The following is a 22,315-nucleotide window of genomic DNA, read 5'->3' on the forward strand; positions in this document are numbered from 1 at the left end:
TGTTTTAGTCTTGGTTCTCGGTGCTTTGTGGAAACATTCAGACACATTGTTTTGTTATTTGTGCTCTAATGAGCACAATTCACTAGGGCACCTTTGCAATATCCAAGCATAAAACACATCACATGATTACAAAATGTAAATCTAAACGTATATTTTATCATCTCAGACATGCATTACTCGTCTTACAACCTCTCTAGACCCCATACCTCAGTTATCATTGTCATGGTCCAATAAAACATTTTTCTTCATTGCTGCTACCATAATATTGTTACAAATATTACAAGAGAAAGGGCACCACTGGGATATACAGTGCAATATCCTTCCTTTAATAAACAATGGAGTGATAAGGCAAAAGCTAAGACAGAGCTAGAACACGCAGATAGGAGTGACATGGGATCAAAGAAGAAAGTTTGCAGTGCACTTGTGTAGCTTAGCTGTCAGATCATGAAAACAAACTTTTTAATCTTGTTAGAAAGTGCAGACATTCCTGCTGACTCACCTTCAACATCACGTTGTGGTGGATAAACCTAAATGCACGAAATAGCAGCATGAATGTTGAGGAAATATAAAAGAGTTGACTGTATGAAGAGGCATGACCAAAACTGACAAAATTTTATTCAACAGGCAAACGTTAAAAAAATACAAATCTAAGCTTTATAATTGGCTTTGATTAACTACAGGCCTACTTGTCAGTATTTGCTTTAAACTAAGTTAACACAGCGCATCTGGAATTGTAACAGTTAATTAGTTCTTTTAATCGTTTCTATTTACAGGGACAATGGACAATTTAAACAAATTGGACCAGAGTTAGCTAAAAGCTTTTTCATCTGTTTTTTAAAACAGTAAGCTTTCATCCATCACTTACCAACTGCTGTCCTGTTCACAGAGGAGGTGCAGCCTTTCTCAGATTACTTAGGCCCTGAGACTTAAGGACTCTTTATACTCTTGCGCTCGAGCGGCCGACAACGCCCGGATTGCATCACATGACCGACGAATTGGCCCGCACGGCCCCTCTGTGTAGCTTGACGCTCACACGGCAAACCCCGCGGAGATTGTGGAGTATTAGCATTGTAAGTAATTAATATTATGAATTATTCTTTTCGTGGTGTTCTTCATAAATAATAATTTAATGAACTGAATCATGAAATATGCTGGCCTCTTGGAAGCTACTTTTGGAAAAGTTGGGAAGCCCAAAAGATACCACTCTGGTGGTCCCTACTCAAATAACAGCGGGTGAAATATGATTACTGTAAAAGGCAGCTGGGAGGCGGAAATTGGCTCACGGTTGCCAGCCAGTCTGCTGCCTAGGCCTAAAGCTTTAGGATTCCAGCTAACCAGAGGGAGAGCAATTATCCTCACATGGAGAAAACATGGAACAGTGGGGAACCTTCCCAAGAGTGGTCGGCCTAAAAAGTTTACCCAAGTGAACAGCAATGAATCAGCCAGGAGGCCACAAAGGAACTCAGGACAATTTATGAAGAATTGCAGTAATTGCCTCAGTAAAGGTCAGTGTTCATGACTCAACAATAAGGAAGAGACTGAGCAAAAATGCCATCCATGGCAGAGTTTGAAGGCAAAAACCACTACTGACCAAAAATAATATAAAGCCTCATCTTACTTTTTCAAAAAAATACCTGAATTATTCCCAAGAATTTTGGGTGAATATTATATGGACTGATGAGACAAAAGTTGGACTTTTTGGAAGGCGTGTGTCTCGTTACAGCTGCCATAAATGCAGCACAGCATTTCAGAAAATGAAGATCATACCAACAACAAAACACGGTGGTGGTTGTGTGATGGTGTTGGGCTGTTTTGCTCCTTCAGGACCTGGAAAACTTGCTGTGGTTGATGGAACCATGAATTCTGCTCTTTAACAGAAAATCCTGAATGACAATGGTCAGCCATCAATTTGTGACGTCAAGCTGAAGCGCACTTGGGTTGCGCAGCAGGATAACAATACAAAACACACCAGCAAGTCAACTTCTGAATGGCTTAAAAAAACAAAATGAAGGTTTCAGAGTGGCCTAGTCAATGTCTGGACTTGAATCTGATTGAAATGCAGTGGCATGACTTAAAAAAGCCGCTCATGCTCAAAACCCCTCCATTTTTGCTCAATTCAAGGAATTCTACAAGGAAGAGTGGGCCAAAATTTCTCCACAGAGATGTGGAAGACTCATTGACAGTTATAGAAAACGGCTGATTTCACTTGTTGCTGCTGAGGATGGCCCAACCAGTTATAAGTTTAGGGGGCCATTACTTTTTCACACAGGGCCAGGTAACGGAATAGTTTTTGTTCCTTAATAAATGAAACCACCATTTAAAAACAGCATTTTAAGTTCACTTGGGTTCTATTTGACTGATATTTACATTTGTTTGATGATCTTAAACATTAAAGTGGGGAAAAGATGCAAAAATATATGAATTTGAAAAGGGATTCAAATTGTGTGTGTGTGTGTGTGTGTGTGTGTGTGTGTCTGTGTGTATGTGGAGACCCTTTCCCAAAAGATTTAATATCATGGAAATGTTTATTTATTTCCATAATTCCATTGAACAAATTTAATATCTTGGAAATGTTTATTTCTTTCCATAATTCCATTCAAAAAATTCACCTTTCATAGATCAGAGACTCAGGGCCCACAATTTAAACAATTTCAAGTATTTATTTGTTTATTTTCAAATAATTCTGGCTTCCAGATTATAAAACCCACGAACAATTTAGAGAACTGTAAAGAAATCAGCCCAAATTTTGCAGGCCATAAATGTTTTAAACGAGGTGTCACACACTAATCATCGACTAAACTCAAAGCACCTGCGCAGTTTCCCCCAGATGTCATTAAACTGCTTCAGTTTGGTTCAATTGTCTCAGTTGGGTTCAATGTGGAGAAGACTGCATGCAGACATGACATCTGGCCAGAAGACCATCATTAATACCCTCCATAGGATGGGTAAGCCACAAAATTTCATAGGTAAGGAGGCTGGCTGTTCACAGAGGGCTGTGTCCAACCATATCAATGGAAAGTCTAGTGGAAGGACAAAATGTGGCAGGACAATATGCACCAGCAAAAGAGATGACCGCAGGCTTCAGCGGATTATCAAACAGAAAAGATTCGAGAATGTAGCAGAGATCCAGAAAGAGTGGAAAGAGGCGGGAGTCACAGCTTCAAAAACCACCACATTCAGACGCATCCGGAAGATGGGCTACAACTGTTGGGTTCCTCGGGTCAAGCAACTTCTGAGCCTGAGCCAACGTAGGAAGCGTCTCAACTGGGCCAAGGAGAAGAACTACTGGACTGTTGGCCAGTGGTTCTCTTTTCCGATGAAAGCACAGTAAAGTGTGCCTTTCGTTCGGGAATCAAGGTCCAAGTGTTTGGAGGAAAACGGGTGAAGAACAGAACCCAAGCTGCTTGAGTTCGTGTGAATTATCCACAGTCAGTCATGATTTGGGGTGCAATGTCCAGTGCAGGGCGGCACTCTGGATGGTGGGTTAGCACAGCTGCCTCAGAGTTCTGATGACCGCGGTTCAAATCCCGGCCCCGCCTGTGTGGAGTTTGCTTGTTCTCCCCTTGCCTGCGTGGCTTTTCTCTGGGTATTCTGGTTTCCTCCCACATCCCAAAAACATGCATGGTAGGTTGATTGAAGACTCTAAATTGCCCGTAGGTGTGAATGTGTGTGCGAATGGTTGTTTGTTTATATGTGCCCTGCAATTGGCTGGCGACCAGTTCAGGGTGTACCCGGCCTCTCGCCCAAAGATAGCTGGGATTGGCTCCAGCACGCCCGCCACCCTAGTGAGGATAAGCGGTACAGAAAATGGATGGATGGATGGATGGATGTATATATCCCTATTTGTTTGTTTTGTTTGTGTCATGGGTGTGTGTTCCGGTTTTTGTCTTCCCCCTGTTTCATACACACCTGCTCCTGAGAGCATCTTCACCACCTATGCCTCGTTTATCCAAATTACCCCTTGCATTTAACCTCGTGTCTCGTTCTGTCATGAATGGAACAGAGGATAGGACCTAAAAATGCACGACTCCAAAACAAATGGACAGTTTCAAAAAGAGAGATTTAATATACGGGCAGATGTTGGTACACAAGCAGGCAATCCAAAAAAGGCAACAGTATCCAAAAACGTGAGGCAAAAAGGCGAGGTCGATAATCGGAACAGGGTCTAGTCTTACTGTGAGTCGGTGACGTGGAAACAAGGAATGCTGGAACGCGATGACAAGGTACACCGAACTGGCGACGAGAAAGAATGAGACATGAGGTTAAATGCAACGTGTAATCAGGGTGAACGAGGCACAGGTGGTGAAGATGCTCTCAGGAGTAGGTGTGTATGAAACAGGGGGAAGACAAAAACCGGAACACACACCCATGACAGATGCAGTTTCTCCAGTATGTTCTGGGTTGTCCACGGGGCCTTCTCCCGCTGGGACGTGCCCAGAACATCAAGTTTATAGGATTTTTTTTTTATATAGGGATTTTTTTCACCCACTTAATGGGAAAAAATGGTTGTCATTTTTATGTCGAGGCGGCGTTGTCGACTCTCTGTGAAGGAGATGTTGCAATGTGTGAGGCAAATGGCGGTCACACCAGATACTGACTGATTTTCTCACCAATCCGGATCGCCGCCAATACAATAAAACGGCACATTTTGGAGTGGCCTTTTCTTGTGGACAGTCTATGGTCCACCTTTTACCCGAAGACAGCTGGGATAGGCTCCAGCACCCCACGACCCTGAACTGGATAAGCGGTGTTGAGAATGGAATGGTTATAATCATTTCTACAACAATACCTGTCAGTACTGTGTGGATGAGCAGTTCAAAACAAATGTAAAAATGGAAAAGTCATTGGCGGCTCGGTGGACAACTGGTTAGAGCGTCTGCTTCACAGTTCTGAGGAGCGGGTTTCAATCCCCGGCCCCGCCTGTGTGGAGTTTGCATGGTCTCCCCGTGCCTGCGTGGGTTTTCTCCGGTCATTCCGGTTTCCTCCCACATCCCAAAAACATGCATGGTAGGTTGATTGACAACTCTAAATTGCCCGTAGGTGTGAGTGCGAATGGTTGTTTGTATGTGCCCTGCGATTGGCTGCCAATCAGTTCAGGGTGTACCCCGCCTCCTGCCTGATGATAGCTGTGATAGGCTCCAGCACGCCTGCGACCCTTGTGAGGAGAAGCGGCTCAAAAAATGGATGGATGGATATCGGAAACTTGGCTTGATAAAAAGAAAACAAGTGATATGAGACTGGATGGCTATAAACTATTTACAAAGCACAGGGAGCATAAAAGAGTGGGTGGTGTTGCTATATACAGTATGTGGATAGAGCAGTGGAATGCAGCCAGATCGAAAATATGACATACACCATAGATAATGTAATGGAAAGTTTAACCATTGAAATATATATTAAACATAAGACTAACATAATCACGAGATGCATTTATAGAAAACCACGATCAAGCCTTGACATTTTTAATAAAAAAATAGATGCCATGTTTAGCTACTAAAATAGTAAAGTGCTAATACTTTGTGGTGATTTTAATATATACTTGTTAAACCCAAAAGGACACCAAAAAAGGGTTGAATTATTTTTTAAAAATTATCGTGAATGGATGACTGTACTAACCAGTCATCCACCATGCCATTATTGATTATTGACATCTTCAAACATTAAGGGTATTGATCATTAACGAGCAAAATCGAAGAGGGAAACAATTGAAGCTGGATTCGTTCTTTCAGCCCAACAGCTGCCAGTTCATGAAAGCCACCCCGACTCGCCACTGCCACCACACATCCCACCAGCATGGCATCGTCACCCAAGGCTGGTGTGACAGGTTTAAAAAGGAATTCCACTCGCTATTCGCCATTCGTGTCAGTCAAAATAATTTACGATCTCCAGCCCCTCCGCACGGCACTCTCTGTGTTTTCACCATTGTGGAGCCGAGTAGAGCTACGTGCAGTTTGAAGTATGTGAAGTGTTTTAAAGCAGCACCTTTTGAGAGAAGAAGGTACCAGCACAAGCTTGACGTTAAAGAACGCGGACCTGACCAGCCGAACTTTAAAATCAAGCAGAAGTCAAAAGACCGAGGGAGAGGATACACAACGTCTTTTTCTGGGAGCTGGTTTAGCAACAGTAGTTGCTTTAGTAACCACAATAAGGAGGTTGACAAAAACAGACACATTCTATCGAAAATAATAGCTTGTGTTACGTTCTGTCGTGCATTTGAACTTGGACTGCATGGCCAAGATGAAGGTGAAGGCTTGGAAAATCCTGTTGTTTTTAGAGGACTGGTGGATTTTGTGGCATCACTGGATACAGTTCTGCACCTGCGGACTGCCACTATGTTTAAGGGAACATCGAAGACTGTACAGAATGAACTCCTTGCTGTCAGTTTTGAGGGAGTGCATCATTGAAGAAATCGGGAGTGCAGATTTTGTTAACATTCAGATTGATGAAACAATCGACATTTCCACTCAGTGTCAGCTGGTGATTGTGATCCACTACAATGACAAAGCCCGTAATGTCCAAGAGAGGTTTTTTAAGTCCATCCCTCTCCGAAGTGCCACAGCTGATTCATTTGAAAGCAAGCTCATTTCTCAAGCATACTGTATAATGGTGCAAGTGTCCTGCAAGGAGCCACGGGTGGTGTGCAAATGAAGGTTCAGGATGTATAGGATGCAAAACTCTACCACGAACTCCCTAAATACAAGCAGCACATTGACTGTCCCACCAGGGAAAACAACATTCTAGACCACTGCTATAACACGCTGAAGGACTCGTACGGTGCTATTCCCCCTTGCAGCTTTGGCCTTGTCTGATCACTGTTTAATTCACTTAATACCAATATATACAAACTTAAATGTGCGAAGCCTGTGGTAAAAACAGTGAAGAGGTGGACCAAGAAAGCTAAGATGGAACTTCAAGACTGTTCAGACTACACAGATTGGAGTATCTATGAAACTTCAACTGGCAGCTTGGATTAATGAAAGGACACTATTACATCCTACATCAGCTTCTGTGAAGACGTGTGTACCAACAAAGACGTTTCGCACGTTCAATAACAACAAGCCGTGGTTCACTGCCAAACTTCGCCAACTTCGCCCGGCTAAAGAAGACGCCTATCGGAGAGGGGACATCCCTGTATAATTAGGCCAGAAACCAGCTGACAAAATAAACCAACATCGCAAAGAGAATTTCAGTGCTACTGTTATTTTTACTAAGCACTTATCTAAAATCTTCATTCATTTTCATTTCAGAGGGGCCTTTTATTGTGGCCAGCCAATAATCATGCTGTCTAATCAGCATCTTGATATGCCACACTTGTGAAGTGGGATGGATTATCTCAACAAAGGAGAAATGCTCACTAACACAGATTTAGACCGATTTGTGAACAATATTTGAGGGAAATGGCCTTTTGAGTATGTAGAAAAAGTTTTAGAACTTGGAGTCCAGCTCACGAAAACGGGGGCAAAAACAAAAGTGTTGCATTTATATTGTTGTTCAGTGTATATAAATAATTTATATTAAAATATTTTATTACTTTGTTGTTAAAATGGCTCGAAAGGACTAAAAACCTCAAAGTGAAGTTCTTGCAACTTGACTCTGGACTTGCTTGTCTCGACTTGGGACTTGACTCGGGACTTGAGACAAAAGACTTGAGACTTACTTGTGACTTGCAAAGCAATGATTTGGTCCCACCTCTGTATGACTGTCATCAATTTTTATTTTTTACACAAAACTATACTATATACTATAAATACTATTGTCCCCCGGCTTGGCGCCTGTATATTGGGGTTCACACCGGTGGACGAGAGAGTAGCCTCCCTCGCTTTCGGGTGGTGGGACGGGTCCTGACTGTTGTTTGTGCCTATGCAGTTCTGAGTACACACCGTTTTGGGAGTCCTTGGAAGGGGTGCTGGAGAGTGCTCCCACTGGGGACTCCAATGTTCTCCTGGGGGACTTCAATGCTCACGTGGGCAATGACAGTGACACCTGGAGTGGCGGGATTGGGAGGAACGTCGCGCCCCAATCAGAACCCGAGCGGTGTTCTGTTATTGGACTTCTGTGCTCATCACGGATTGTCCATAACGAACACCATGTTCAAGCATAAGTGTCTCCACATTTGCACTTGGCACCAGGACACCCGAGGTCGCACTTTGATGATCGACTTTGTGGTCGTGTCATCGGACTTGCGGCAGAGGCAGAGTGACTGACAGGTAAACAGATAAATCCACACGGGTGGGCTAAAGGCCAATCCTAACTGTACCCCTTAGACATTGTTTTATCCCTTAGTCCTTGGTTTTGTGTGTTCGCGTTTAGCCAAGTGGTATCCCAATTCTCATAAGGGCCTTTTTGGCCTGTGGGACTCCGCCAAAGCTGCCCTTTGTCACCAATTCTGTTCATAACTTTTATGGACAGAATTTCTCGGTGCAGCCGAGGCGTAGAGGGGGTCCGGTTTGGTGGCCTCAGTATTGCATCGCTGCTTTTTGCAGATGATGTGGTTCTGTTGGCTTCATCAAGCCGTGATCTCCAACTGTGTGACGCGGCTGGGATGAGAATCAGCACCTCCAAATTTGAGACCATGGTCCTCAGTTGGAAAAGGGTGGAGTGCCCTTTCCGGGTTGGTTGATGAGATCCTGCCCCAAGTTCAAATAGCTTGGAGTCTTATTCACGAGTGAGGGAAGAATGGAACGGGAGATGGACAGGCGGATCGCTGCAGTGTCTGCAGTGATGCGGGCTTTGTATCGGTCCGTTGTGGTGAAGAAGGAGCTAAGCCGAAAGGCGAAGCTCTCGATTTACCGGTCGATCTATGTTCCTACCCTCACCTATGGTCACGAGCTGTGGGTCGTGACCGAAAGAACAAGATCCCGGATACAAGTGGCTGAAATGGGTTTCTTCCGCAGGGTGTCTGGGCTCTCCCTTAGAGGGTGAGAAGCTCGGTCATCCGGGAGGGGCTCAGAGTAGAGTCGCTGCTCATCCGCATTGAGAGGAGCCAGATGAGGTGGCTCGGGCATCTGATTAGGATACCTCCTGGATGCCTACCTGGTGAGGTGTTCCAGGCACGTCCCAGCGGGAGGAGACCCCAGGACGACCCAGGACACGCTGGAGAGACTATTTCTCTCGGCTGGCCTGGGAACGCCTCGGGATTCCCTGAGAAGAGGTGGAGGAAGTGGCTGGGGAGAGGGAAGTCTGCGCTTCCCTGCTGAGGCTGCTGCCCCCGCGACCCGACCTCGGTTAAGCGGAGGAAAATGGATGGATGGATGGAAAAAAATAAAAACATAATTAAAATCAAGCAAGTTAAACCGAGTCGCCACTACATTTCAAGCAAGTCGAGTCAAGTCATTCCGTGGTTTAAGCAAGACGCAAGTCAAGTCATACGGTCTTGCTCCAGTTGCAACATATATTGGAGTGGTAATAAAATGTTATTTTACAAATCATAACACTAAAAAAAGTATTCACACATTATAAAAGTTAAATGAACAACAACTAAAATTATGACTGACTGAATTTATTGCACTGAATTGTCTTAAAAGTTGGATTTTAAACTCAATTTAACTGAACTTTATTTCTGAACAAACTATGCTGTGTTCTTTGTGATGACAGCCTCGTAACTTCTACGGTTCTGAAAAGAACACAATTAAGCAAAAGCCAAGACTGTTTTCTGTTGGTCAAATATAATTAGATGTGTACCTAATTGGCTAATGGAGCATGAAAGAGATTCATAATTAAGGGAATAATCTTCATTCTTCCTGTGTCTTCTACTTTAATTAAATCACTCAGTCAGGTTTGTTAATTTATTTAGAAGCACTACCTCGGGACAATTGACAATTGTCATTAGATTAAAGGTTATGTTTCATATGCTGTGGTCTCAATTTTAAAAACATAGTATAGACAGCTTTATCACTGAACCGACAAACATGACATTTTAATGGTGAAACTTCAACATACGTACACATTCAGTAGTATGAAAATTATATTCACACCTAGCTACTCACAATTTCAACTGTACTTACTAATATTGGAACACATTTTTGGCCACATTTTTATGATCGTAATGCAAAGTGATCCCATACAGCAGACCGATAACGCAACTCGCATCTTCTAGCGCCGACTCTGTCGTCATGCCTGCAAACGTTCCAGCACCATTTTTTAAATTATTATTATTTTTATCTCTACAATGCTAGCAACGCTGCTTCACTTAGTCTGCATTCTGCGGGTGCCATTATATTTTAGGCATTACTTTCTGCTTTAGAGTGCATGAGAGAGAGAGAGAAAAAGAGGGACATTTGCGTGCCTATGAAATGAAACGAAAGGTTCGGACAATTATCATAAACCGTCCCACCCGTAGTTACGTTACTTAGCTGTACTAAAACCTTCACAATCACATCGTTTTCATTTTTAATCGTCCCAAACCAGTCTATGAAACTTAATGCTTAACCAGCTAGCTACTGTAAACTGTTAAATTAGCTTATCTGTCTGTGAGTTTTGTAGTGACAGATTATGTTTCATGTCCCTCTTGTTGTGTATTTAATGCGCGAGTTACAAACTTTGAAGGTTGCTCTCCTCTTTTTGCAGACTTCATCGACAACATAATCCTTGAATCCAAATTGAATTATCTTTGGAGCTCCTTCCATCGTTGTTCATTCAGGTGGCTACTTCACACGGACAAGTGCGCAACAACACAGACTGTGTTGCTAGGTTGGCGCGAATGACCCCTTTACTTAAAAAAAAAAAAGGCAAACTGTCTCAATTAAAATGAAGATTTCCAACTAAATGAGATGATACTGTCAAGTCATGTAGTTAACTCAAAGTCAAGTCAAGTCGCTTGGCTACCAAGTTAAAGTCATGTCAAGTCTTTCTGAAGTATTTGGCAACCCAGTCCCAAGTCATAAAACTGGTAACTCGAGTCGACTCGAGTCAAGTCATTTGGTTCGAGTCCCCCCATCTTTGGTATATACATACAATATTATATACGCTCAGCTCGGTCTTACTGGAACTAATCAACAAACCTAATAAACCTTGAATTGTCTGATGCACCGTATACTTCTGTGGGAGAGATACAAGTCCCTATACTCAGTGTCAACAATTTGAGTCACACTACTTACATACCTGTCCCAGTGGAGAGCTTGTTTTCTTGCTGTTTGATGATCTGGCTGCATTCTTCCTGAGCCTTCATGTGTTGAACCACGAGGGCACAGTCTGGGTGAATGGCCTCCGTCTAGAGAGCAAGCAATTGAAATCACAATTTAGTTAGACATGAAAACATTTACAGTGATGATGATCATGACAGAGTGAAAAAAAAATAATAATAATAATAATAATAAGAAGAAAGAAGACTACAGTACTACAATAATATTGTGACAGTCATTCATTCATTCATTCATCTTCCGTTCCGCTTATCCTCACTAGGGTCGCGGGCGTGCTGGAGCCAATCCCAGAAATCTTCGGGCGAGAGGCGGGGTACACCCTGAACTAGTCGCCAGCCAATCGGAGGGCACATATAAACAAACAACCATTCACAATCACATTCACACCTAAGGGCAATTTAAAGTCTTCAATCAACCTACCATGCATGTTAACCGGAGTGCCTGGAGAAAACCCACGCAGGCACGGGGAGAACATGCAAACTCCACACAGGCGGGGCCCGGGATTTGAAACCCGGTCCTCAGAACTGTGAGGCCGATGTGCTAGCCAGTCGTCCACCGTGCTGCCAATATTGTAATATATGTTAGTCAAAAACAGAATACGCGGCACGGTGATCGACTGGTTAGAGTGTCAGGCTCACAGTTCTAAGGACCGGGGTTCAATCCCCGGCCCGCGTGTGTGGAGTTTGCATGTTCTCCCCGTGCCTGCGTGGGTTTTCTCTGAACACTCCGATTTCCTCCCACATCCCAAAAACATGCATGAATTGGGGACTCTAAATTGCCGTAGGTGTGAATGTGAGTGCGAATGGTTGTTTGTTTGTATGTGCCCTGCGATTGGCTGGCAACCAGTTCAGGGTGTACCCCGCCTCCTGCCCGATGATAGCTGGGATAGGCTCCAGCACGCCCGCGACCCTAGTGAGGAGAAGCGGCTCAGAAAATGGATGGATGGAAAACAGAATACAGCCCTATGGGGTGACAGAGGTGACGGGCATATTCGGTATCCAGGACTAGAATCTAGAGGGAGAAATGGTGGTAGACTTTGCCAAAAGGATGGAATGGCAATAGCATACACTGTCCTCCAGAAGAGACAGAGTGACCGACAGGTACACAGATAAATCCAGTGGACTACAGAAAAATTCTAACTGTACCCCACAGACATTGTTTTATCCCGTGGGGCAGCCGTGGCCCAATGGTTAAGATCATTGCCTGCCACTGTGGGGGACCTAGGTTCAAGACACCGGCTGGACCATCCGCCAACATCCCCCAGACTAACGGCTGTGATGTCAAACAACAAGAACAAATTTCGTGTGCATGCATACATGTTCATGACAATAAAAGGTGATTCTTCTTCATTAGTCCTTGGTTTTGTGTGTTCGCGTTTGGCGAAGTGGTATCCCAATTCTCATAAGGTTACGTGGAAAGGTTAAGAGAGAGGGGTGCACATCCCTTGAGACAAAGACAAACTGGGACCTCAGTTGAAACAAGAGGTATCAGAAATTTCCCATGATACTCTGCAATCGCTGGGAAGATGGAAGAGAGGAGACAGAGCATAACACAATGTAAGCAATTAAGCGTTATTGATTTTCATAGAAATTACAGTTGTTTTAACATATAATAATACCTACACCGATTTCAGACTACGGTGACAAATTTGCAGCAAATGTACTTCACTACAATATACTGCATTCCATGAAAGGCGAACTCCCATGCACCCTCGAGGACCCTGCCAAAGGTGTAGAGCTGGTCCACTGTTCCACGGCCAGGACAAAAACCACACTGCTCCTCCTGAATCTGAGATTTAACTTCCCTCCTCTCCAGCACCCCTGAATAGACCTTACCAGGGAGGCTGAGGAGTGTGATCCCCCTGTAGTTGGAAGACACCCTCCGGTCCCCTTTCTTAAAAAGGGGGACCACCACCCCAGTTTGCCAATCCAGAGGCACTGTCCCCGATGTTCTGATTCTGATTCTGATTCTGATGTTGCAGAGGCGTGTCAACCAGGACAGCCCTACAACAGCCAAAGCCTTGAGGAACTCCGGGCGAATCTCATCCACCCCCGGGGCCTTGCCACCGAGGAGCTTTTTAACCACCTCGGTGACCTCAACCCCAGAGATAGGAGAGCCCGCCTCAGAGAACGCACACTCTGCTCCCTCATGGGAAGGAATGTCGGTGGAATTGAGGAGGTCTTCGAAGTATTCTCCCCACCGGCTCACAACGTCCCCCATCGAGGTCAGCAGCACCCCATCCCCACTATACACAGTGTTGATGGTGAACTGCTTCCCCCTCCCGAGACGCCAGATGGTGGACCAGAATTTCCTCGAAGCCGTCCGGAAGTCTTTCTCCATGGCCTCACCGAACTCCTCCTATGCCCAAGTTTTTGCTTCAGCGACCACCAAAGCTGCATTCTGCTTGGCCAGCTGGTACCCATCAGCTGCCTCAGGAGTCCCACATGCCAAAAAGGCTCGGTAGGACTTCAGCTTTACGGCATCCCTCAGCGTTGGTGTCCACCAACGGGTTCGGGGATTGCCGCCACGACAGGCACCGACCACCTTACGGCCACAGCTCCGTTTGGCCGCCTCAGCAATGGAGGCGCGGAGCATGGTCCACTCGGACTCGATGTCCCCCGCCTCCCCCGGAACATGAGCAAAGTGGGAGTTGAAACTCCTTCTGACAGGGGATTCTGCCAGACGTTCCCAGCAGACCCTCACAATACGTTTGGGCCTGCCACGTCGGACCGGCATCTTCCCCTACCATCGGAGCCAACTCACCACCAGGTTGTGATCAGTTGACAGCTCCGCCATGGTGCTCGTTATGGACAATCCGTGATGAGCACAGAAGTCCAATAACAGAACACCGCTCGGGTTCTGATCGGGGGGCCGTTCCTCCCAATCACGCCCTTCCAGGTCTCACTCTCATTGCCCACGTGAGCATTGAAGTCCCCCAGCAGAATAATGGAGTCCCCAGCGGGAGCGCTCTCCAGCACCCCCTCCAAGGACTCCAAAAAGGGTGGGTACTCTGAACTGCTGTTTGGTGCATAGGCACAAACAACAGTCAGGACCCGTCCCCCCACCCGAAGGCGGAGGGAGGCTACCCTCTCGTCCACCGGGGTGAACCCCAACGTACAGGCGCAGAGCCAGGGAGCAATAAGTATACCCACACCTGCTTGGCGCCTCTCACCGTGGGAAACTCCAGAGTGGAAGAGAGTCCAACCCCTCTTGAGAGGACTGGTTCCAGAGCGCAAGCTGTGCGTGGAGGCGAGTCCGACTATATCTAGTCGGAACTTCTCGACCTCACACACCAGCTCGGGCTCCTTCCCTGCCAGAGAGGTGACATTCCACATCCATCCATCCATCAATTTTCTGTATTGGTTATCCTCACTAGGGTCACGGGTGTGCTGGCACCTAACTCACCTGACTTTGGGCAGGAGGCAGGGTACACCCTGAACTGGTCGCCAGCCAATTGCAGGGCACAAAGAGACAAACAACCATTCACACTCACCTACAGAAAACTTTGTGTCTTCAATCAACCTACAATGCAAGTTTTCAGAATGCGGGAGGAAACTGGAGTACCCGTAGAAAACCCACGCAGCCACAGTGAGAACAAGGAAACTCCACATTTGTACATAAAATACATATTTTATATAAAGCACACAAATAAAATGAATTAAAAAATAAATAAAATACAACACAAATATCCAGTGGCCATAAAAATCCTGTGAACTCATGCAGTTCCCAGAATGCACTGCACCATACAATGTTGAATTATTGCAATAATAAGTTAATTCTACATATACATACATATATATATACATATATATATACATACATATATATATATATATATACATATATATACATACATATATATATATACACATATATATACATACATATATATACATACATATATATATATACATATATATACATACATACATATATACACATACAGGAGTGTGATCCCCCTGTAGTTGGAAGACACCCTCCGGTCCCCTTTCTTAAAAAGGGGGACCACCACCCCAGTTTGCCAATCCAGAGGCACTCTCCCCGATGTCCACGCGATGTTGCAGAGGCGTGTCAACCAGGACAGCCCTACAACAGCCAAAGCCTTGAGGAACTCCGGGCGAATATACATATATATATATATATATATATATATATATATATATATATATATATATATATATATACACATATATACATATATATACACATATATATGTATATATATATATATATACATATATATATATACATACAATAAATAGGTGTGATTAATTTAATTTAAATTTAATTGGCAATATTAGCATAGAGTTCATTATAATTCCTTCAGGCAATAAGTAAAGATCTACTTTGAAATGCTTTATACTTTCCAGCTTTGTTGTTGTCAGATGTCAGTTCAAAGGTATTATTGTGAAACATATAAATACTGTGTTGGATTTTTTTAAGAAGTATGTTTTTGAATGTGGAGAATCTCTAGACAGAACAAAAAAATTCAAATAAAAAACACTGAATGAGCACCGATAGATGAGCGACGATCACTGTTGGCAATCATGCTAACTAAATGAAAAGAAATAGGAGTATGAAGAGAAACATGAGCAAAAAAGACTGTGGTCTGGCAATTACTTCTCATGTTAATGATCCCTCCTTTAGAAAGGTCGACAGAAAGGAGTTGGTGCCTTTCATTAATGACCTCTTTAAGGCAGTGATTTCATTTGAGTTGCTTTCAGATGAACTGTTGCCATTTAAAAACTGAGGTTACAACACACACTTATGAACACCCACAGCCACACTCACACACACAGCTACACAGGAGCCATATCATTTGTATCTATGGATATTTTTATGCTTCTACACATCTGCATAATCAGTTTTGTTGTTTTTCCATGAACCTGAAAAGGAGATATGAAAGACATGTTTCACATTAAGGCTGTGCTGCCATAACAGCATTCACTTTGTCAGTAATGCAGCCACATTTATTTCTCCTTTGTTTTTCTCCTACCTCCTAGCTACCTATTATTCATGCCAGTGGAGAGTAAATGTTTACGCATTTCAGAGTGCATTTTTCACAGAAATGGGTTTGTGTATAATGTCATCTAATAATGCCTAAACTAGAGAAAGACAGAATAACACATAATAGAGAGTGAGGAAAACAAAACTGAAAGCTATGTAATCTTTCATCTTAAATCATGGAAAAGTTTATTTATTTCCATAATTCCATTCAAAAAGTTAAACTTTCGTAGATTATAGATTCAGTTCTGTGTCAAAGCATATATCAATGCAAAGATTCAAGAATATAGCAGAGATCCAGAAAGAGTGGAATGAGACGGGAGTCACAGGTTCAAAAACCACCACATTCATTCTAAAACTGTCGGGTTTCTTGGGTCAAGCCTCTCCTGAGCCTGAGCCAACATAGGAAGTGTCTCAACTGGGTCAAGGATTAGAAGGACTGGACTGTTCGCCAGTGGTCCAAGGTCCTCTTTTCCAAGGAAAGGAAAGTGTGCCTTTCATTTGGGAATCATGGTCCAAGGGTTTGGAGGAAGACTGGTGAAGAACAGAACCCAAGCTTGAGGTCCAGTGTGAAATATCCACAGTAAGTCATGATTTGGGGTGCAATGTCCAGTGCAGGTGTTGGTAAACTCTCCTTTCTTAAATCCAAGGTCACCGCAACAGTCTACCAGAATGTTTTAGAGGACTTCATGATTCCTTCTACTGAGGATCTGTATGGAGATGCAGATTTCATCTTCCAGCAGGACCTGGTCCCTGCCCATAGTTAGTGCATCCTAACTAAGCCTTGTTGCATGAACTCTGCTAAGATGGCGCCTACCCGTGTGGTCGCCACGGTTACGCACTCTCTAGTATTGTTTTTGTTTCTGTGTTTTTCGTTCGTCTTTGGAGACATTACATGACTCACTTACACAAGGGGAGACTTGCCCATCAAGGAGGCTACTCCGGACTTTCTTTCACCAACTTTTGCAAAATGTTTTTTCCCTGAGTTACTCACCGGAGCAGCGACTGCGGTTTTTGCCGCATGGAGGCGGAGGCGGCGCCGCCACAGAGGGAAGTGAGCCGGCATCCAGGTGAAACTCCGCAAGAGCGGATACAGACTGGCGTTTCCGTCCATCCACCTCGCGAATCTACGCTCCCTACCCAACAAAATGGACGAGCTTCATCTTCTGATAAAGACCAGTAAAGACTTCGGACGTTCCGCCACCATGTGCTTTACGGAGACTTGGCTTTGTGACGCTGTACCCGATGGCGCCGTCATGCTTCCTGGCTTCCATCTTCACAGGGCAGACCGCGACATGGAATCATCGGGGAGAACAAAAGGCGGCGGCACATGCTTCTATATAAACGAAAACTGGTGTACGGATGTCACGGAGCTCAGCACACACTTCAGCTCGCATTTGGAGTCGCTGTTTTGGAACTGTAAGCCATTCTACTCGCCGCGTGAGTTTGCATCATTCATTCTCGCTGGTGTATACATTCCGCCTCAAGCTAACACGAACGCCGTACTGCTAATGCTCGCCGAACAAGTCAACGAAATTGAAAAAAAAACACCCGGACTCACGCCTCATTATTCTTGGGGACTTTATCAAAGCTAAACTCAACCACGAACCTCCTAAATACAAGCAGCACATAGACTGTCCCACCAGGGAAAATAAAATTTTGGACCAGTGCTATACTACACTAAACAACACATACCGTGCCAAACATCTTGCAGCACTGGGCTCATCTGATCACTGCTTAATTCAATTAATACCGACATACAGGCAAGAACTTAAATGCGCGAAGCCGACAGTGAAAACAGTGAAAAAGTGGACCAATGAAGCAAAGATGGAACTTCAAAGCTGTTTTGACTGCACAGACTGGTTTGTCTTTGAAAATTCAGCTGGCAGCCTGGATGAATATACGGACACTCACATCCTATGTCAGTTTCTGTGAAGAGGTTTGTGTACCAACAAAGTCATTTCGCACTTTCAACAACAACAAGCCGTGGTTCACTGCCAAACTTAAGCAGCTTCGCCAAGCTAAGGAGGACGCATATCAAAGAGGGACCAGGGCCCTGTATAATCGAGCTAGAAACAAGCTGACTAAAGAAATTAACATTGCAACGAGTAACTATGCAGCAAAGTTGGAAAAACAGTTTAGCGCTAACGCCTCTAAATCAGTCTTGCATGCATTCCAATCGCTGACAAATTGCAAGCGACGATCCCCCCAAGCTGAGAACAATAGCACACTAGCCAACGACTTGAATATCTTCTACTGCAGATTTTAAAAGGACACTTTGTCCTTTTAAATTTGTGGTCATGAAGTCCTTTGAACGTCTCGTGCTGGACCACCTCAAGAGCGTCACAGGTCCCCTGCCTGACCTCTTACAGTTTGCCTACCGAGCGAACAGGTCTGTGCATGATGCAGTCAACATGGTACTGCACTTCTGATTCTGATTCTGATACCGCCAGAAGCACCAAAACCTGGTTTGATGCCCATGCCATCACAGTGCTTGACTCGCCAGCCAACTCGTCGGATCTAAATCCCACTGAGAATCTATGGGGTATTATCAAGAGGAAAATGAGGGGCACCAGACCCAAAAAACAAAGAAGAACTGACAGCAAGCATCAAGGAAATCTGACCTTCCATAACTCCCAGGCAATGACACAGGCTGATTTCCACAATGGCATGACGCATCGAGGCAGTGATTAAAGCAAAGGGATTCCCAACCAAGTACTGAAGATTAACATATCGTTTTGAAAGTACCATATTTTTTTATTGATTTAATGGGACCCTCATTTCTTTCTTCCCCCCCAAAAAAACAAAAAAAAAACAACAACTGAGAAGTAAATGGTGATTTCATCACTACATTCTTATTTTTTAAACTCCTGATTTCGTGGGATTTATGAGCTAGAAGCCCAAATTATGTAAAAATAAACAAATATTTGAAATTGTTTAAATTGTGGGCCCTGAATGTATAATCTCTGATAGTTTAACTTTTTGAATGAAATTATGGAAATAAATGAACTTTTCCATGATATTAATTTTTTTTTTGAATGGGTCAGTCCATCACAGATTTAGTTGCTTTCTTTGTTTTTGTTAAAAAAAAATCGCTACCTCAAAGCTAACACACAATGAATGAAAACCACCATTGACGAGTTCATGAAAATTAGTATCTAACTCCTGGCTCATATATCTCTCAAAATCATGAATATTGGTACCAAAGCGCTGTATAAACACATACAAACAAGCAATATAACAATACTCTCTATCATATATTCATCAAATTCTGTGAAAAACAAGTTATAATAACAGTATTCGATCGTGACTTCTACTTTCTGTCATATGCCACCCTGCAGTACTTTGGTTGGAGCCTTGGTGGCGCCTTGCGCCATGTTGCTCTCTCTCTCTCCCCTTCCCTTTCTCTCTTTCCAGCACCTTCCTAGGCCGCGCACCTGTCACCAATCAGCCCTCGTTACCACCTGCATAAAAGCTTGCCAGATCCCGGAAACTCTTGCCAGAGTATTATAGCTTCTCAACGGTACAACGGCTCCCCAGTCACCAAGTAAGCTACACAATTCCTCGTCTCCTTTCTGACCTCTGTGTCTCTCAGTGTTCCCTCCGTATTCATCGGCAAGTGAATTCCTACTGTGACGCCGTCAAGCCAGCCGCTTGCCCTCGTCACCGCCTGCCACGAATTCCCTGCCTCCACGACCCTCCACCGGACCTCAAGGACCAACTACATTTCCCCTTTTCAATAAACTGTTCATCACAACCTCTCAGGCTCTGCCTGCTCTTGGGTCCAGTCTCCATCCAATGCGCGATACTTTCTTTGTTACTGCAAGTGTTTATCTCATTGCGTGCACCACACTGCCCTTCAGAGTTGCACAGCAGTTACTTTATGTAAGCCATTGGTTCATGATAAATGGGTCAGTTTTTCTCATACCAACAGTTGCTGATTAGTGTTCTCTGTTTGAGTAATATCACTTGATCAAGCCTTTTCTACCATTCCATAATACAAAATTATGTATGATTGCTGGGATAGGCTCCAGCACGCCCGCGACCCTAGTGAGGAGACGCGGCTCAGAAAATGGATGGATTGATGGATGTTGCTGAAATTGGATCGGAAATGAAAATGTTGGCTCGGGATATCCCTAGTTTTAAGTGTTAGTGACACACATTGGGCAAAAGGGTTAGGGTAGGGGGTTGACAAAAAACATTGGGAAACGGGAAGAGGTTGTGACGGAGGGATGTGCCATGACCTCAGAGTTGAAGTCCCAAACTGTAACCCCCAAATGAATCCTGTAAACCTGTGTACAAGTGAAAGGGAATAGAAAAAAAGATGCCTGCTCATAACCCCTCAACACCTTCAAAGTCAAAAGTTCAATTCAATGGAAAAAAAAAAATATCGGACTCAAGCAAGCCTTACACAAAACGCAAACGAGTTGCTCAGTTGAAAGGAAAAAAAATGTCTTGTCTGGTGCAAAATGAACAGTGTCAAGTGCTGTGGGACATCGGAGCACAGGTGTCCATCATTAGTGAAACATGGTGATCCCAAAACTTACCTGATGCAGGAATCCGAGTTTGTAGGGACATAATGCAGAGGCCCATAATAGGGTTTAATGCCACTGTGGAGGTGTTGGTAAACAGAGAGAATCAGGTTCAGCTGAGTAAGAGTATTGGAATGCTCAGAAATTCACTAAGACTTGGGTCAGGAAAGGCAAAAGCATTGCTTAACCTCATTCAGGGGAATACTAACCAAAATATTACTTACCCTCTTAGAACAGGATGCACATCTTTTGTAGTTCCAGGAGGACAAATGAAGTGTCAACACAGATCTGAACGGAAAACAGAAATCCTCTTTGAACCTGAGAAAACACTTGCATTGGATCGAAGTATTCAAAATTACCTGTCAGCTGATAACTGTTTGCTGCTCCTCCATAAAGTGAACATTTACAGTGGAGCAAAAAGGTATTTAGTCAGCCACCAATTGTCTAACTAACTAATTTTCATCAGAGGCATACCTCACCTATAAGAGACAAAATGAGACTTAAAAAAAAAATCCTGAAAAACACGTCTGATTTTTAAAGAATTTATTAGCAAATTATGGTGGAAAATAATTACAATAATTTCTTGTGTATAATGCGCATTTTCCCCCACAAAAATGTCAAAAGTCAATTGTGCGCTTTATACATATGTATAGGGACAAATGGAAAAAACTTTCACATGTTATAAATATATGCCGCCATCTAGTGGTTATGGAAAAGCTGTAGACGTTCATTCCAAAATGCCACCGTCACCTAGAGGTTCTGAGAAAGGGTTACACTTTCATTCTAATATGCCACCACCACCTAGTGGTTATAAAAAGGTGTAGCCTACACTTTCATTCCAATATGTCAGGGGTACGTATGACTGCCTATTTGTATAGTTGTGCTCATAAATTCACATACCCTGGAAGAATATGTAAAATATATATATATTTTTTAATACGACTGTTGAGGCGGCACGTTGGAGACTGGTTAGCACATCTGCCTCACAGTTCTGAGGACCAGGGTTCAAATCCCGGCCCCGCCTGTGTGGAGTTTGCATGTTCTCACCGTGCCTGCGTGGGTTTTCTCTGGGTACTCCGGTTTCCTCCCACATCCCCAAAACATGCATGGTAGGTTAATTAAAGATTTCAAGGTGAAGATATGAGGATAACACCTGGCTCTGTGTCCTTGGTCAAGGCGCCCTTTCTCTGTTGATTCCTGCTGAGTCATTTTCTTGACGGCGAGATATCTTCCTCTCCCCCACGGTCAGCAAGCAACCATCAAAATCGTCCACAATACCAATGCAAGCCAGCAAATAAATGATAACTTTGTACAATTTATTTAACACGAACCAAATACAGAAAATACTTCATATTTTGATCATATGGGTAGAAGCAAAATCGTGCATTATAAAAATGCAGCATACATAGGTAGAAGGGTTTTCTAGAATTTTGAGGTCAACTTTGGGGGTGCGTATTATACATGGGTGTGCATTATACATGAGAAATTTCGGTATTTGGTCACCTACAAACATGCAAGATGTAACTCCTTTAAGAGGCTCCTCTGTCCTCCACTCGTTACCTGTATTAATGGAACCTGTTTGAACTCATCAGTATAAAAGACCTGTCCACAACCTCAAACAGTCACACTCCAAACTCCACT

At 43.8% G+C, this 22,315-nt stretch overlaps 1 protein-coding gene across 2 annotated transcripts in view; it reads right to left on the reverse strand.

Annotated features, from left to right (window-relative positions):
• The window catches only part of LOC133473643 (pituitary adenylate cyclase-activating polypeptide type I receptor-like), a 74,574-nt gene that overhangs the window by 41,824 nt on the left and 10,435 nt on the right, over positions 1–22,315 (reverse strand). The window contains exons 1-2 of one of the 2 annotated variants that reach the window (XM_061765242.1): positions 17,137–17,269; positions 11,101–11,209 (exon numbers count right to left, since the gene is read on the reverse strand). In XM_061765242.1, the coding sequence (XP_061621226.1) occupies positions 11,101–11,209; positions 17,137–17,256 (229 nt within the window). In that variant the 5' untranslated portion in view covers positions 17,257–17,269. Of the gene's footprint in view, positions 1–11,100; positions 11,210–17,136; positions 17,270–22,315 lie in introns of those variants that run through there. The other variant, XM_061765244.1, reaches the window with a different exon arrangement.

Source organism: Phyllopteryx taeniolatus, unplaced genomic scaffold (genome assembly GCF_024500385.1).
Source record: "Phyllopteryx taeniolatus isolate TA_2022b unplaced genomic scaffold, UOR_Ptae_1.2 contig_33, whole genome shotgun sequence".
Taxonomy (NCBI): Eukaryota; Metazoa; Chordata; class Actinopteri; order Syngnathiformes; family Syngnathidae; genus Phyllopteryx; species Phyllopteryx taeniolatus.